Genomic DNA, 17,985 nt, shown 5'->3' on the forward strand with positions numbered 1-17,985 from the left:
TGACCGCCATAACCATGGAAATGTTACTTTAAAAAAAATAACAGACAAAAGGTAAGATTCTATTTTATATAATATTAGAAGAAAATCCTAAGAACCAAAAACACCCTCAACCCTCATCTACAAGCAAAAGCTTAGAATCTGGAGAAGGTACTTCTCTCATTTTTCTAACCTTAAACAAAAAATAAATTAATGGGAAATTTTAAATTACCCGTATCATTCTGTTTAACTTCGGAAACTCAACAAGAAAAATGAAAGTCTTACACTATTCTACCATAGGTTAATCCCCCATCCAAAAACCAGTGTTCTATGCTTCTACCATTTTCTTTGATAGTAATGATGATTAAACATCTTGCAAACTTGTCTCCATCTTTAACTCTTCTTTTGACATTTAAATCCAGATTTTCTAATACAGCCGTCAATAAACTTATCTCCAATTAGTAACTTACTCATAACATTCACAGTTCATAATACGAACTTCCTTGATTTATCATAATACCTATCTCATAAACCATGTCAGTGGTCTATAAAATATAACATGCCTCAGTAAATAATAAAAAGATGGACAACTTTATAACAAAAAACAATCAAGAATGTGAAACAAACTTGAATTTATCCCACAAAGAGAAGTTCCAAAATCCTGCCAAGGATTTATATGGTAAGGGTAACCAATATTTATTATCCATCACAATCAAACAGAATTAATGGAACATATCATTCAGCATTAATGAAGAACCTTTAATAAAGCATTTTCCTTTCGCAATTCATCCACTGCTACTAGGTCCCGTTTCAAAGCAGACTTTTCCTTTACTGACAATTCTAATTGATTTTGCAGAACAGCATTCTTGTTGCACTCATTAATGTTTGCCAATTTAGCAGCATCTAATTCAAGATTCAAAGCTTCTAACATCTTTTGAAGTTTGGAAATCTCTATTTTTTTAGCCTCTTCATTAGAAACCTGCACAATGAAGCAGAATCTTGATAAGTTCAATAATTTTGTTTTCAAAGCCTCTGTGCCTGACAAACGACAGATCACAGATAGGACATCCAGTCCAAATTTCAGATAAAAGTCGAAAGGTAAAACAAAAGGAATATAAACAGCAAAGAAACAAGCAAAAAAAAGATAACTAATGGTTTATTTATGGGGAGAAAACACTAGCTAAAATTTTCAGCTTATAATAACCAAATAAATAAATACATATATATAGAATGTTGGCATCAACAACACATAAATATGTAACAGAATGAAGTAGGAAAAAAACCTTCATATCAAAAAGACATATATCAAAAGGATTCGGTTAATAATATACAACAATTAAATACAATCATCAATTTCCAAAGCAAATACCCTTATTTTCTTTTCAAGATGCAAACGCCATGTGAGATCCTCCATTTGCTTCTCCAGTTTATTCTTTGCTAAACGAAGAGCACCAGCTTCATTTGCCTCCTGATAAAGACATTTAAAAACGACAATAAGAATAAGTTTTCTACTTTGAATGGGATTTTTCAAGTACCCACTAAAGGTAAAAATGTTACTTGTTTAAGTCTCCGCAACTCTCTTTTTGCTTGTCTGCACCGCCAAAGGCATTGTATTGCAACAATTGAAGTTTGATATCGTAAGAAAGATGACCTAACCTTGGACATCCTCCAATAGGCCTACAATGTTATGTATGATCAACAAAGCAATATAACAAAAGAATGTCATCCAAAATTAACCAGACATAAAAAGCAAGCGTGAAAGTGAATGCAGCAACAACTGAAACCAAAGCAAATAAGTCATTCTCCCATTCCATTGTAAACTATTAGACTGAGAAAAGATGGAAATCGTATGTTCTCCTATGGAGAATTCTCCACTAAATAGGAATGATACAATATTTTGCAAGAATGCTATCTGAGAAACAAAATGAACAAGAGAGAAACTTAACTTTATTGAATGCATTTCATTAACTTGTGAAATAAGATAGGCACAAGAGTAATTATAGCTAATCTCCGATAGAGGAGATAGGTATTAGCAGTACCGAACAGCTTCACTTAATTGATACAAGAGATATCTGTTAGCAGTAGCTTAACAGCACAAGGAAAAGATTTTTCAGAAGAAAAATTCTTTACATTGAGTTTGCCTATGAGAAGAAAAATTAGCAGAAGAAAGGGGGTTAGTCAACACATCTGCCCACTGATCCAGAGCTGCAATGTGATGAGAAAAAAAAAAAAAAACTGTTTGACCAGAACCTTTTCCCACACAAGGAAAACGTTAATCTCTATTAGATATAACAGGCTTAGACTCATCTCTTTGTTTTTTTCTTATTTATAAATGCATAAGCCTACGTGTAAAGAGATGGAATTTAAAATCAAACAGAATATTATCTTGGTTCACAACAAAGTACTACTCACCCTCGTCTCATAAATATAAGACATTTATATTTAATTCACACCTGTTAAGCAAGTTTAGTTAGTGATAAGAACTCGGGTGTTATGGGTTGCCTACTTAGCATCCCATAATAATCAAGTCCTTATCAATTAGAATCATTATATTTATAATTGTAATATTTTTCAAAAGTCACCCTTAAATAATTAATGGATGGGGAGAAAAATAATAGCAACAGTTGTTAAGGGTATTTATCAAAATAATTAATGCAAGAGAAACAGAAAAGAGTCTTATAAAAGGGGGCAAGGAATTTTCAAAACAATGTCTTGTACCTAGGGACAGAGGCTGTATTCGTAAACTAGGATGATAAACACCCAACGAAGTCAATTTTATAAAAGTGATGAAGACAGAGGCTATGAATTCACATATCACACATCTTGAAAAAGTTACCTGAACAAGAGTAGCAGCTCTATGTTCTTTTACATGTAAGAATCTTTGGCGAGTCACAAAACCTCGAACATGAGATTGAATGATAATAGCAGAAAAATACAATTTTAGGTGAGCATGCCTTGTAAACCACATCCGAATATATTTCTGAATGGAGATAGCCGCTGCTGTCTCCCTTTTAGCAGCATATATCTTTCTGGCAATGCGACCTACAATATAAGTACAAAAAGCTGATGACAGTCAAGCTAATGTCATATTACCGTGATCCCCATATATAATACATTTTCAATTGTTAAATTTAGGGGACGACAGAGAAATCAAGAAAGAGAAGAGAGAAGGAGTGTGCTACTGTAGCTGCTACAGAGAGAAAAATAGAGGCACTTTGAACAGAAATCAGCGTTAGAATATACTGTGAATGCATGATTATATAGGCCTATTGAATTCATTACACAGGATTAGAGGATACTATGTTTCCCCTAAATGAGATATTCAAGCACACCTATAAACCAAATTTATAAGATTCAGAATATTATGATTTGATTTTCAACACAAATTAGGCCTTTGCGAGAGAATCGCTTAACATACTTGAGAATCCAAATATTTGCATCACATTGCACCTAAAAGGTGAATTCAAGAATCGAGTCCCCATGGTAAATGCAAAAGCAATATTTGGACCAATGACATCAAGATAATTGAGTTTGCCAACTAGCATTTCCCTACTGATACTATTCCTAGTTCCCAAGTTGTTGAAGCACTACAACTCTCCCTGTTTTTTAACAGTTCATATAGTCCTTCCCATGGTGAAATCCTTGAAAACACAATGAGTGGGTAAAAAGGTTAGAAAACAATTTAGATCATGGATAAGTTTTTGAACAAAATAAGGTGATTAAAAAGTTTTCAAACATAAAGGACATCTTTAAAGCTAAGGGATGACAAAAGAGAAACATTACTGTGTCCGGTTATTGGGATGAGTCTCATTGGTTGTTACTAGAAAGAGAAACATACAATGTTAAAAAAGATGAATGAGGGGTCATATGGTCTGCCACACCAAAGTCTAAAATCCAAGAGTCATTACATAAAGATTTAGAAACATTAAAAAGGAAATGGAGTTCCTACCAATCATGACTAGAAAGCAAGTATCAGAAGGTGGCTTATTGATAAACTCCATGAGAGATTTTAGACATTCACTTTTAGCATGAAATATAGGCATTACTTTTTCAGTTGAAGATGACAAAAAAGTCTTACTAACTCGAAGTATAGGAATTCCTTACCCACCTCTCCTAGATTAAACAGATAAGAAAGACAAAAAGCTCAACGATGACAACAACAGCTCCGACAACGACAGTGGCTCCCACAAGCTAGGGTGGCTGGGGCAGCAACAGTGATGACAGAAACAACAGTGACAGACCCACAAGTTCAGTGCACTTCAAGCAATCCCAATAGTCAAAGGAAATGGGTGCACTTTATGCAACCCTAAAAAGAACCGTAGCTAAGACAATAAAGAAGAAATGTCAAAGCAGAGCTCTCAGGAGTTCTAATACTAACTCCAAAGGATTGATCAAGGAAGAATATTTGTATTCAATTGATTGGTTTGAAAAAGTACATTAGTCTCTCTATATAGAGAACTCAAACCCTATAGTAATGATTACAAAGAGAATTTGGGAATTCAGAGGCATTTCTTTTAGGAAAGTTCTTAGGTGAAATTGATTCTGTACGATATGCTCAATATTTGCACAAACAACGGAGATTATTTACTAGGCAAACAATTATCGGGTGCTACTTTATATACTAGTTCCTAGGAAAACAAAATGCATATAACATGCATTGCATGTTATTCTAACAACAACTTGGAATGAGTTGACTTGAAACAGAAGCCAGCCAATGAAAGCACAAATGTCTTGACCGTTTGGAAACAAGAAATAAGTTAAGGATTGACTTCTGACTGGTTTAACGAATATGGAAAATTAGACAATTAAATTCAACCCATCCTATACAATTCAGAACCACTTTATAACAATTTGTAAATTCACACAAATACAATTCAGAACCACTTTATAACAATTTGTAAATTCACACAAGACCATCTCATAGTGAAAATGTGGCCCGGTGCACTTGCATCTAACCTCGTAGGATATAGGAGGGTAGATGTATGCAACCTTTGCCCCACACAATTGAATAGACTGTTCCAGGATTTGAACCCATGTCCAACAAGTCACACAGCAGCAACTTTTACAATTGCACCAAGGCTCAACCTCAAGTGCAAAAGTAAAGGCAACATGTTAACAAGAGTAGTATACAGTTTTAACTGCGTAAGGAAAGATGAACTAACCCCTGCAGCATGCCTGAAGAGAAATCGCAGCAGATCTTAAAAATATAAAATCCTGATGTGCAATAAATGTCCTCATGCGGCGCTGGATACACTTTGCAGCATTGTCTAAAACTTCAGCACGTCTTTGGTCTAAAATACCTATTTGGCCAGCCCTGAGAAATACTTTGGTCCTACCCAACTGAACAACAATAAAATAAAAACATTACTAACACACTTTTTTACATCCATGCTTTGTTGGTGAACAATATCTGCAAACACATTTCTTAGGGAAGCGTACCTGAAAATTCTCAAGCTTAAGCTTTTGCAAAATTTTTTCAGTTGCAGCTTTATCATCATAACTATTAACACAAGAATACAGTTTCTATTAAATAAGCACAAATTGTTGCACATGCATTCATAATAATCCATGCCAGGAATAAATAAAACCTTTCATTGACCACAAGTTTTCCTCAATTCCTTACCAAATGTGATAATGACAATCTTCAAATGAGCAGCAGATCTAAAGCAAAGTTTTAACTATTTCTTTCTCTTTCTTCTGAGTTTCAGTTCAGCATATATATATATATATATATATATATATATATATATATATATATATATATATATATATATATATATATATATATATATATATTATTCCTTAGATAGCTTGATCATTAGGGACTGAATCAGACTTTGTATGTATAAACAGGAGTACAAATTGCTAAGCAATATACAAGAAAAATAAGCTAAACAAATATATGAAGTGCACAACAGAGAACAGAAATACTCAATCAGATGGATGATATTGATATCATTTAATGATGTTAAAGAAGGTGTTATACAACTCTGAAAATGTTAAAGAAGTTATGGAGTCATTTAATACTTAACAAGTAACCCTGAAAATTAATTTAATGAACTCACCTTCCATCCATAAATTCAGGGGCTATCAACCCAAAACGATCCACAAACTCTGAGTAAGTTCTTCGAGTGGGATAACCTGCCAGACTTATCCGAACAGCCTCAAGGACACCCTAAATAGAGATATGCCAAAAAAGACATTATAATGGGTGGTAAATCTGGCAGGAAAGCATGTGAAAAAGTGTCATCTTATTTCAAACAATATTTTAATCAAGTCCACAACTTCTTTTACACACATGTAGTTAAGAAATGACAAACTATTACAAGTTATACCTTACCATCAACACAACAGCCCAAAAACCCCAATTATAAGTTATACCCTACTGTGTACTGCTGTAAGAAATTGGCTAACAAGCCAATGTTCATAACAATGATTAGATAACACTCAAGATAACATTTTACAAATAGACAAGTTAGCAACCTGTATCTCTTTCAACATCCTGAATTAAAGGGTTTAGAGCTAAAATACTAACCCCACAGCGTAACTGGTGTATGACACTTGCATTTTCAAATAGTTGAGGTCGATTCAAAGAATTTGGTTTCACACATCGTATGTAGTGAGGCTCTGTTGAGTTTAGGGTCTCCATGAGTGCTTGAAGTTGTTGCTGAGAACACAGAAACGAAAACCAGGCCCCAAAATTGGTCATATTATGCCCTCCCTAGCTCCAAAAAAACAATAGCTAGAAGATGGAATCTACACACCTTAAATCTAGCAGCTACTGAAGAAAACTTGTATGATGATCTTGAAGATTCTTCAGATAGCAAAGGAAATAGACCAGAAACGAAAAGGCATTTTGAAGAAGATAAGAGATTGCAATGTTCTACTACAACATAATCACGATTTTTGTCTAAAAAGGTGTCTGTATGATACGTGACCTACATAGAAACAGTGGAAGATCTCCTTAAACATTGGAAATGTTGAGAATAAAGAAGATAGGGATTGAGATTAATCTCCCTTGTGTATAAACCACACATAGGGTAATCTATTTATAATAGAGAGAGGTACAAGTAAAAAGAGTAACTGAAAATAAAAAGATTAAATAGAAGATATTGTTTGATATTGTGGTTATCAATATCTAACAATATCTTAATAATATCAAACTATATCTAACAGGAAATGTCACTTGTGTCTGAATCAGGAGAAAGTCCAGTAACGTGTACTCACCTTTCCAGCATAATGAGAAATAGTAAAATCTGTTTGCGAAAACTTTTCCTTTCCCAACCTAGGGTGAGATCGGAAATGCTGAAACAACTTGGTTGAGAATGTTTCATGAGTCGACTTTGGAAACATACTGCAATAAGAAGCAATTCAGGACGAAGGCTGAAATTACATAAATGAATATACACAAATTCATATTGAAGAACTAAAACTGTACCAAGCTTCATCCAACAGAGCAATGATACCAATAGGTTTCTGCAAAAGAATGCAGTAATGAATCCACAAGAAACTGAAACTAAAGGCAAACATATCAAGTGAAATCAAGAGAAAGAAATGTATATATAAATAATATGCATACATTAGCGTTGCACAACGACATGAAACTATATTACTTTATTTTGACATAATCATGATTATCTGTACCCCATATAAGATAGTCTTAGAGAGACCCAAACATGAGACTTAGAGAGCATAGGATCAGAAAAAATGGTTTAAGTTTTGACAAATTTCTGAATAGCTGAGTAGCATCCTTCCTAAATATAGATTTTCTTCCAATTTTCGTATCTCTAACCTCATGTTCTTCATAATTTCTCATATACCATTATTTCTGACATCTATGCCACACATTATTCATGAAACAAGCAATCATGTATGAAAATGTATAATAATACTACACAGCAATGTCAATGCATCTAAAAAGACAATAAAAATATTAAAAGATAAAAAAAATACAAACCTTTTCAATTAAATCTAAAACATCTTGGTTATCTACAAATTCAATGTAACTCCAGTTAATTTCTTCTTTGCCATACTCCTCCTGTTCCATCTTGAACACATGCTGGAAACAATCACAAGACAGTAAGCAAAAAGAGAAGGAAAAACAACAAGATTCAAATTAAGACAACAAAACATTTGATAAACTTAGTGAATGCAAATTAAAATACAATAATATATGGATACCTCATTAAAATGTTGCTGAAGCTTTTCATTTGCAAAATTAATGCAAAATTGCTCAAAACTGTTGGAAGTGAATGTTATTGAGATGAGCAAAACAATCATATAGAAAAGGTCACTAAATCAACAAACAACTGCAGCAAGCAAATTAAATCAAATCAAACAATGGGAATACAAAGAAAAACAATTCATGCATACCTTTTATTGAAATGTAATGTTATTTTATTATTATCTCTTTTATACGAACCCAACTTTAGGGTGAGGGTTTAAGGTAAGTGTCTTGCCTCCTTTTGTAACTAATACATATACATATGCAAATATATATATATATATATATATATATATATATATATATATATATACACACACACACACACATGGAAAAACTATTTATCTTGGACCGCATCAGTGGAGTTATGGTTCCTAGGCTATTTTGAACAAGAAAACCGCAGACGAAGAAACTAGATTTCCAGTTGTGTTGTTTTATGGTAATCAGTTGAACAAGATGACTTAGAAATTCTAAGATCGTATAAGACATGCTCTTCCTTCTGGAAAAAGACACAAGATATGTCATTTAACGTCTCCCACTCCATTTTTTCACTAAAGAAGATCGCACAATTGATTGTCTTAATCCTTATCACAATGGGTGGGAAGTTCATGATCAACTGTGACTTGTTTAGCTTCAAACTACTCTTTCTAAATCAGTTCTCTCGTGTTCTCGGATTGACTCACTCCTGTGAAGTTTGGGAGAAAACTCACAAATATTGTGGTCTTCAAGTTAAGTCATTTATCTTGTGTTGTGTTCATCTAACACTCCACTATCCATATATACACAAAAAAAGGGGGAAAGAGCTCCTATAAATGACAAACAATTGAAAACCAACATACCTGTTATCCTTAAAGCACTCAAAACCATAAATATCCAAAACTCCAATTTGTATCTTCGAATTGATGTCTTGCCCAACAGACATATTGATCTTATCAACAAGCCTGTTAAAACAGCATAAACAAAAAGAATTTGTCACCCTAAACAATGCATAACAAAACCTACATCCCAATTTTGCATTCACCACATGTCTACCAATCAAACAAACGGGCATAAACAGTTTTCGCCAAAGCATCACGCCCAGCAACAGCCGCATTGCAATCAAGGGCCTTGACAATACTTCCTTCACGAGTTTGTATTGAACGAGTACACAATGTTGCCAGCAGTAGGTCTACATCACACCTATTAAAAGAAAAACAGAAATGTAAATTAAAATGAAAACTTTGTATTTTCTTATCAAAAGAAGGAAGTGTTAAAGTATCACTGTTATTTGCATCCTAAATATGTTGGTACACCAACTAAAAACAATCATTTGCAGCACCCCAAGTGATTACAGTGAGTTTGTAGAAGTGATGAGCTCCTGTTTACAACGACTAGTTACATACTACAGAAGCGCATCTAATTGACAGAATCAGATATAACAATCAGACAATGAGAGCGGTAACAAATTGACTAACAGAAATCAACACAAAGCAAAGTCAAAAAAAATTAATCCATTCAGTTCAGAAATTAAAAAAAAAAACAAAAACTACAATATGGGGCAAGTTTATTTAGTTAAGAAGTAAATAAGACTTGCTTATTTAAGTATGCAGAAAACTGCTTGTATTTAAAAAGATTAGACAAACACAAAAAAAAATAAAACTGAATTTCTTTATTTTATTAAATAAATACTTATTTAAAAAAAATAAAGCACAAAGAATCCAGCCATTATGACCATCAATATCAATTACATATTAAAAGAGAAACATAAATAATCCAATATTTTTGGTATAACTGCTGACAGTGACAGCTGTAAGCTAACTGACTTAAAGAAATCAACTGGTAATTACAGCTCTAGCAAACTAACAGAATACAACAGATAAAGGAGTTAACTCACTCATGACACACAGCAAAGTAAAAAAAATTAAGCCATTCAGCTAGAAATGCAAAACAAGAAAATCTAAAACATTATGACCATAATACAACTTAAAAGAAAAACAACAATCCAATTCATTTGGTATTCCTGTTGTTTCTCCAATACTGCCCAGAACAATAGTATAAAATGTTAACAATTTTTTTTCCATTCACCTATTGTTCTACCAGACTTCAGTATCATAAATTGTCGATATATTATACATGATCATACTACCAGAAATTAATAAATCAGCATCATAAAATGTTTGCAGGTTTAAAACTTGTGCATTTAAGTTGTGGCGCAAATGCTTGAATCAAATGAAATTCAACCTAGTTATGACTAATTTTATGACCACAAGATTATTATAGACAAAATATAAATCACCTACATGAAAAGATCAGCAGCCATCTGCATATGAAATCTTGATTTGTCGTTCTTTACTGCCGATGAGTCATGCTCTTTTCCAGGTGAAAATTCGACGTTTCCCAAATGTAAAATTGCTGCTAAGACACGAAATATGGCTTCCTGATAATAGGAAGAAGGGATGACTATTTGTAAAGCACTGGCCAGCGATAAAACTGTCCATTGAACCACAAAAGCATGCAGTAAAGAAAGAAATACACTGAAAGAAACAGTATTACACCTGATCCTCGTGACTAATGCCAACAATATCCATTGCCCTCCTTGTCTTCAGGTATTCTTCTGAGTTGCTTACACCATCTAATTCATAGATTTTACTTTGATTTAGATAGTGGAAGTGACTCGGATGTCCTAACTTATACTTCTCTGCATCCTAAAATGAGGCATCCCCATTATAAACTATAACACTTAATGCTCTGACCATGATATCATGAAAATCATAGCCTGCACACGCACAACGCAAGCAATTGCACTATGTGCAGTACTAACCCGACTCCAACTCAACAAAAAAATATAATATGCCTCAAAGAAATTAAATACCCTTTCAAATGAACACAACTGATAAAAGCAGTGATAATTTCTCTCTGGATCCGTTATCTGCACTACTCTTGACCTTTCCAGTAAGTAAGTTCTAATTGCAGCACCAGATATTCTACCATTTGAATCAAACTGAATTTCAACAAACTTCCCAAAACGACTGCAACCAAATAACATAGAGATAATGAGAGGCTATAAGCAATAATATAAATGGAAGAGTACATTACAAACTCCACCCCTTGACTTTAGTATGTTTAGCACAAAAAACATAAAATGAAGTCAAAACAACCAAAAATGATAGTCCACTAAATATGTTTGTATACAAAAGTCTATTTCATTGTTATAAAGCTCAACCACTTCTTTTAGCATTCCCATATCAATACCGCCCCAATATAACACGTGCAAAACAATTTTAAAAAATTTATAAACTTGGATATATAACCTGACACTTTCATATGGCTGAGAAACCAACATCTCCGAATGAATGGACATTTCAAAACATTAGTATTATAAATGTAAATAAATATATTCATATTTCTTTAACAATTAAGAAAAACCAAATTAAAAAGAATATAAAATGTTAAAAAAGGGTGAAAATGGTATTCCTCTATTTTTTCAATGCCGGACTCTTAAATGATAGAAAAAAATACAAAACTAAGAAAACCATTTCAAGATAGGTGAACATATAAAGTGCTTATATGGTAATTTGGGGAAGTCCCATTAGTAATTGGTGCTCTCATAGAAGGAGGAAGACCCAGCACTGATAAACATATACAGGATTCAAAAGCAGTGTTATCAATGGCACACTATGGCGGTGAGACAAAAGTCCTCCATTCACATATGGAGGATGGCATGGCAGCATATGGTAGACAAAGTAAAAATTACATTCACCCACAAAAAAATATATAAATAAATAAAAATAACAGAAATGAATAAAAAATAAAAGTACGAACTAAATATGGATTAATTCCAAGAAAATATCATGTCTCCTAAGAGAAATGTCATAAACTACTACTAACAACCTCATTTTCATCAAGTTCAAGAGTTCAAAGGAATTAAAACGCAGCAAAGCAAGTAAAAAATAGAAATAAACGGAATAGAAAATAATTAAAAAATAGAAGAAAATAGAACTGAAAAAAGTTGGAATTCTAAATATTAACTAGAAATATAATAATTATAATTTAGCATAAATATTAGAAAAAGTATAATTGTTAAAAATATATTAAGAAAACCAGAAGAAATAAATAATTAAAGAAAACAAAAAATAATAATTCAATACAGCAGAAAAATAACTAACAGAATTAAAGAAAACCAAAAATAATAATTAGAAAGTAAAAAAAAAAGAAACTTCATAAAAATAAATAAGAAACAACAAACCGAAAGAGGAAGAAAAATTTGTTCGACGGAGAAAGTAGGACCGTGGTTATAGAAGGTTGGAAATCACCAGAGTGTGGGAGGTTGGATGCGTGGAGGAGGCGCAGGTCATCATGGCTCATGAGGGAGAAGTGTATCGTGACTTTGTGCATCTTTTAGGGTTTTAAACCCTTTTGTCGAACCACATGGTCTAATTCCTTCTGTCTAGTTTTGACCATTTGAAAAAGCATGACCCACATTCCTCATGTTACCAACATAGCCACCATTAAATAATACTGCAGAGAGGAGGATCTTCTGGAATATTATTATATGAGGCAACTCTGGTGAATGATACTGAATAGGAATAGGATGGAGGGGTAAAGACTTGGACACAACTAAAAAGATAAGGAAATGGAGACAAAGAAGGGAACAAACTCGAGGAAAGAAATATCAACAAAAATTAGATAATGATGAAGAGTCAACAGCATTTATGACCCCTTTGACATATAGTATAACCTAGGAAAACACATTCATGAGTGCAGGCTGAAAGTAAGCACAGCCAAGAACTAGATTATGGATAAACACGGACCCAAAGACGTGAAGGGGTAAAAAATGAAAACATTGAGAGGACAAGATTGAATGAGGTAATTGGTTGACGGAAGGCACCCAATTGATAAGATAACAAGACAGAAGTACAAACCCCAGAACTAAAGAGGAAAACTACCATGAAGTAGGAGAGTTGAGTGATTTCAACAAATGTTGTCAAAAAACTGTTATGGTGATGTCATACCAGTATGGCATGGAAGTTTTGACTTCCATTGTCATCTGCTATTTGAAGCTTTTTGGCATTGTTAATCACAGTGCCTGGCATGGCCACTGCAGTTTACAGCACCCATGGCAGAAATTCACAGGGTTTTATGTTTTGTTTTAAAAAGTCCTATTTAGGGTTAGATCTTGGCCCATTTTAGAGAACATTATTTAGAACTCCCTTTCTGACAATATTCAAAGTCCACACTTCCTATCTCTCATAACTCGGGTAAACCTTGAGAAAGAGAAGAAACCTAGAATTTATACTTTCCTCTCACCTGCAAACTACTAAATCTGCTGCCAAGCAAGTCCAGCTAGACTTCTCCACTCACCACCCACGCCAGAAACCTTAACCACAGCGGCTTGATCTCTAACAAGCTTTTCCAAAAACATTTTGCAGCAACCCATAAATATTGTTTTTTGTTCATCCTTAAACTTCTTTATTTTCTTTGCTAATCTTTGTCTGTTCTTAATTTCTTCAGGTTTCTTCTTCTCCATCACTTGTTCTTTTTCTCCCCTTCTTTTCTGTCTATTCATTACACTATGTTGCCATTCTTATTCTTCTTCTATTAAAATTTTATGTGTGCTCTTTTTTAAAAGTTTCATAATTAATTATAGTTGCCTTTAAAAAAAAAAAAAACTATTCTTATAGTTCTATCTTTTTGTAGGTGTTTTTTTCTGAACTGTTATGTTTATGGCTTTATGTGATGACATTATGAAACTTCAATGAATGTTATGACATTGTTCATTGGAGATTTGTGATATTTTCTTCAATTTTAGTTTATTAAAGCTGTTGTTGTATATTTATGTTATTCTTAATTTATTTTTTTCTGTTTTTGAACATATTCCGTTTTGTCCACCAGGGCTTCTGCCACAGGTTGCCACGCCATAGTGTGTGTTGAATTTTTTACTTATTACCAAAGACCATTATCTTCTACTGATAACCTTAGTTTCAATAAGGTGTGTATTTTTATGAGTTTTAACATAAGACATCCATCCACCAATTGATAAGACAACATGTGTGCCTTTTCACGGGCATTGGCTCCAATACCATAAAATAAAAATATTGTGTGTTTCCTTACATTAAATTGTACAAGACTACAAGCTGTTGGTCCCTATTATGTAATACATTCGGTGCATGTTGAGTTAACTTATTTTTGAGAAATAATCACCTTTTACAAAGGGGTTCTAAAAAAGGCAATTCTTTCCAACAAAATAATTTTCCCCAAACAAGCACTCAGAGGAATAAAACCAAAAGATATACCCTAAAAAACAAATCTCCCCTTAAGCCTAAGAGCTACGTACAGAAAAAAAAAATAGAAATAAAGAATTCCTTTCAAAACACTCCGCACCTGATTGGGTACTGATTAAAAAAATGTCACGTAGTCTTATTTGTTAAATAACCTAGACTATTGCATAGGATTAAAAGAAGACAAAATGCAAGAAATAGAGTAGAAAAAAATTATAAACACAAAAGAGCGAACAAAATTCACCTTGAATTGTCATTCCTAACAGTCCTTGCATTACCAAACGCCTCTAAAAGTGGATTGGACTGAATCAAGTAAAAACGAAATTAGCATCCCATATTGATTTAAAAAGCAAATGAAACTTAGAAATAAATATCTCTGAATTCATAATTCATTGAGTTCAACAATTGTTTACTTCAAGAACTTGTTGTTCAACTGTTCTATCATCACCACCAGCACGTCCACCAACAAAGGTAAGATACTGCATGATCAATTTTGTTGTCTCAGTTTTTCCAGCACCACTTTCGCCGCTAACCAAGATAGATTGACTTTTACCTTCATTCATCATTGCTCTAAATCATGACCAACAAAATCTCACGAATTTACAACATAAATTGGCAAGTAGCAAATAGGGTAAAATTTGCAAATATAATAAAACACACCAAATGCACCCTCACCTGTATGATGCATCAGCGACAGCAAAAACATGTGGGCTAAGCTCACCCAATGGAGCTCCCTTATATTGCTCCATCATATGGGAATCATATAAATGTGGAAGCTTTGTGAACGGATTAACGGCTATTAAAATGCTCCCGGTATATGTCTAACAAAGAAAAACAAGTGAAAAATGCATAAAATGACAGTCCACAAACATAAAAAATGGTTCACAGTTAATATTAGCAACTGTGAAAGCATTAAAATCCAAAAAATTCCATTCACTGAAATCCTTAAAAGGACAACGGAAGTTTCAAAACCTGCAGTTTATTTATATTAGTTAATAGATTTGAAATTGATTATTCTAGTATGTGATTATTTAACAGTGCACTCGTCAAAATCATCAATGCAACTCCTCATAAACAAACGTAACAATGTAATATGAAAAATATCAAAACAGCATATACTATGGGTATGTTTATGTATCCTTCTTATTCTTTGGCAAGAAGAACATTATTAATACAATTGTACACTACTCTCAGTAATCAGTTTCTCAACCAAAATATCTAATAAATGTTGGAAATTGTTTTCAAAACAAGTATTTTTAAAACTGAAAAACCAAAAATTTTGGAGATGTTTTATTGTTCAATTCTTCTGTTTTGCTGTCCTAGTTTAAGGGTGTGTATCATCTGGGGCGGACTTGGTGAGGCTGGAACCTAGTTCCAGAGTTAGGTTGTGCTGTGCTGGATTTGCATATATTTATTCGTAATTTCAAATACTAAAAAAACGCTTGAAAATCAGCCACCTTACATGCTATCACTTGTCATGCAATTCAGTGTCATGGAATATGTTTAATTAACCTCAACTAAGCGTTTTACCCTAATACACACGTCAAGTAGCCCGGAATTGATTTTACGTGTAAGCCAAACAATCAAGTAACCATACTCGAGAAATTCAAAGCTACTAAAACCTAAAAACAATACTTCCGTATGAGTACTTCACTTTCCAATAATAAGAATATCTATCAGTCAAAGCCTAAACGTCTAGTCAACGGCAATTCAACATCTACCGACTATCCAAAAGCAAACACTCACATAGATATCATTGAGCGCGTATCTTCTTCGAAGATTGAACAACACTCCCGGCTCGTTCAAGTACGCCAACCGGGTCATGTCTTCGAATCCGCCATGCTCCTCTTCGTCAGCATCCCTCGGGAACAGTTTCTCCTTGGAAGCAAACACCTGCACAGAAAATCTTCTTAAATCACCAAAATCATCACCAAATTCAAATTCGCAACATCGCGTGAACTCGCTCACCTTCTTGCCGGAATCAGTTAGTAGCAGAATATTGCTACCTTCGGAATCGAGCACTTCAGCTGGCAGCCAAGCAGCATCCCGGTCCTCGACCCAAACCTTGGAGCCGGGGAGCAGATTCATGGCGTTGGTCACCGCGAATTGCAAAAGGAAGAGCAAATTGAAAACCCTAGGAGCAGAGAGACATGCAGCGAAATGAGATAGGGCGAGAGAAATGCAAGAGGTAAAAATGTCGTGTTCCCGCTCGAAGGAGAGCGGAGGCTATCGAAGTCAAAAATCAAAAATCAAAAATGAAAAACGGCAGATTGTGCGTTTATATAGCGGTAGGTACGACACGTCATCCAGTGTGCGTTGGTGTGTGAGAGAGTTGGTTTTCGACTATTCACTCTCTTTCAACTTTCCTTGCCTGTCTCTAACATTACCATTCAAAATTTGTTGCAGTCGCATTCCAAACCAAGAAGATTTCAAAAAAGAGCAAACACAGATTGTTACAAATTATAGCTTAAATTTCATACGGACGTTACTAAATATTCTTAAAAACATTAAGTAAATACTTTGGCTTAATTATATATATGAACCCCGTAAATTTGAGAATTTTTAATTAAATTCTTTCTAAATTTTTTGTCAATTCGATAAATTTAATTTTTTGGATTGAGTATTATATTAAGCTTTTATGTTAACTAAATGATGTGACGTAGTTGTTAGGTGGTTGACATATTTATTAATATGCCATTTTATTTTAATTTATTATCGTCTCATATTATTTTATTGTTTTATTTATCTAACTTTTTAATTGTGAAATTTTATATTTTTACAATTTTATAATTTTAAATCAAAATTATAAAATTATAATTTTATGAAATATAAAATGATATTTTTAATTTTATTCAAATCTTAAAATTATAATTTTATAATTATTAAATTATACAATTATAAATTATAAAATTGTAAACTATGAAATTATAAATTTTAAATAATAAATTGACATGTGATATTAAGGTAAGATGACAAGATAATAATTAGGTTATCATCTTAACAAACACGTCACTCGATTAAAAAAAAAATTACTCGATTAACAAAAAAAAGTTAATCGTGAAGACTTAAATACAAAAATTAAATTTATTAATTATTTAATAGACCCCAAAAATTCATCATAAATTTATTCAAAAGTTATCAAATTTATCAAACAAATTGAAACATAATTAAGCTTATTTCTATAAAATTGGTAATAAATATTTTTTGAAACATATAGTATAATATTAAAAAGTAAACATCACTTTATAAGCATAATATTAAAACTTTTAAAATATAGTATACTACAACAATTTATCCTTCGTCATTAATTCAAAGTGAACATTGATTATGCAACCAAAGTTGTTAAGGTTTGGTGGCCTGAGTAGAGGTAACAAAGAGGAACATATAAGTAGTTTTTATGCTTTTTTTTTTAACCTACAATTTTTTCTTTATGCAAAAACTTATAAGATTTATATATAGAGTATGCTTGAAATATTAGAATGTGATTTAGCTTTGGTATGCAAATATTTTTCTTCTAAAAATATAGTT

General features: G+C 32.9%; 1 protein-coding gene across 7 annotated transcripts in view; it reads right to left on the bottom strand.

The window, feature by feature from the left end:
- LOC114194662 (myosin-15-like) overlaps positions 1–16,879 on the bottom strand; it is a 28,500-nt gene extending 11,621 nt beyond the window's left edge. For 2 of the 7 annotated variants that reach the window (XR_003606410.1, XM_028085019.1), the window contains exons 1-23: positions 16,426–16,872; positions 16,204–16,350; positions 15,133–15,278; positions 14,871–15,027; positions 14,702–14,760; positions 11,052–11,208; positions 10,735–10,884; positions 10,480–10,616; positions 9,233–9,379; positions 9,040–9,141; positions 8,158–8,215; positions 7,934–8,035; positions 7,415–7,452; positions 7,204–7,330; positions 6,741–6,914; positions 6,512–6,643; positions 6,042–6,151; positions 5,416–5,476; positions 5,139–5,316; positions 2,813–3,018; positions 1,534–1,653; positions 1,346–1,444; positions 734–955 (exon numbers count right to left, since the gene is read on the bottom strand). Coding sequence is in view for 5 of the 7 variants with exons in the window: in XM_028085019.1 (XP_027940820.1) it covers positions 734–955; positions 1,346–1,444; positions 1,534–1,653; positions 2,813–3,018; positions 5,139–5,316; positions 5,416–5,476; positions 6,042–6,151; positions 6,512–6,643; positions 6,741–6,914; positions 7,204–7,330; positions 7,415–7,452; positions 7,934–8,035; positions 8,158–8,215; positions 9,040–9,141; positions 9,233–9,379; positions 10,480–10,616; positions 10,735–10,884; positions 11,052–11,208; positions 14,702–14,760; positions 14,871–15,027; positions 15,133–15,278; positions 16,204–16,350; positions 16,426–16,545 (2,949 nt within the window). In the remaining 2 variants the exon portion in view is untranslated. Of the gene's footprint in view, positions 1–733; positions 956–1,345; positions 1,445–1,533; positions 1,654–2,812; positions 3,019–5,138; positions 5,317–5,415; positions 5,477–6,041; positions 6,152–6,511; positions 6,644–6,740; positions 6,915–7,203; positions 7,331–7,414; positions 7,453–7,933; positions 8,036–8,157; positions 8,216–9,039; positions 9,142–9,232; positions 9,380–10,479; positions 10,617–10,734; positions 10,885–11,051; positions 11,209–14,701; positions 14,761–14,870; positions 15,028–15,132; positions 15,279–16,203; positions 16,351–16,425 lie in introns of those variants that run through there. The other 5 variants (XR_003606411.1, XM_028085018.1, XM_028085021.1 and 2 more) reach the window with 5 other exon arrangements.
- Positions 16,880–17,985: the final 1,106 nt, after the last annotated feature.

Source organism: Vigna unguiculata, chromosome 8 (genome assembly GCF_004118075.2).
Source record: "Vigna unguiculata cultivar IT97K-499-35 chromosome 8, ASM411807v1, whole genome shotgun sequence".
NCBI classification, from domain to species: domain Eukaryota; kingdom Viridiplantae; phylum Streptophyta; class Magnoliopsida; order Fabales; family Fabaceae; genus Vigna; species Vigna unguiculata.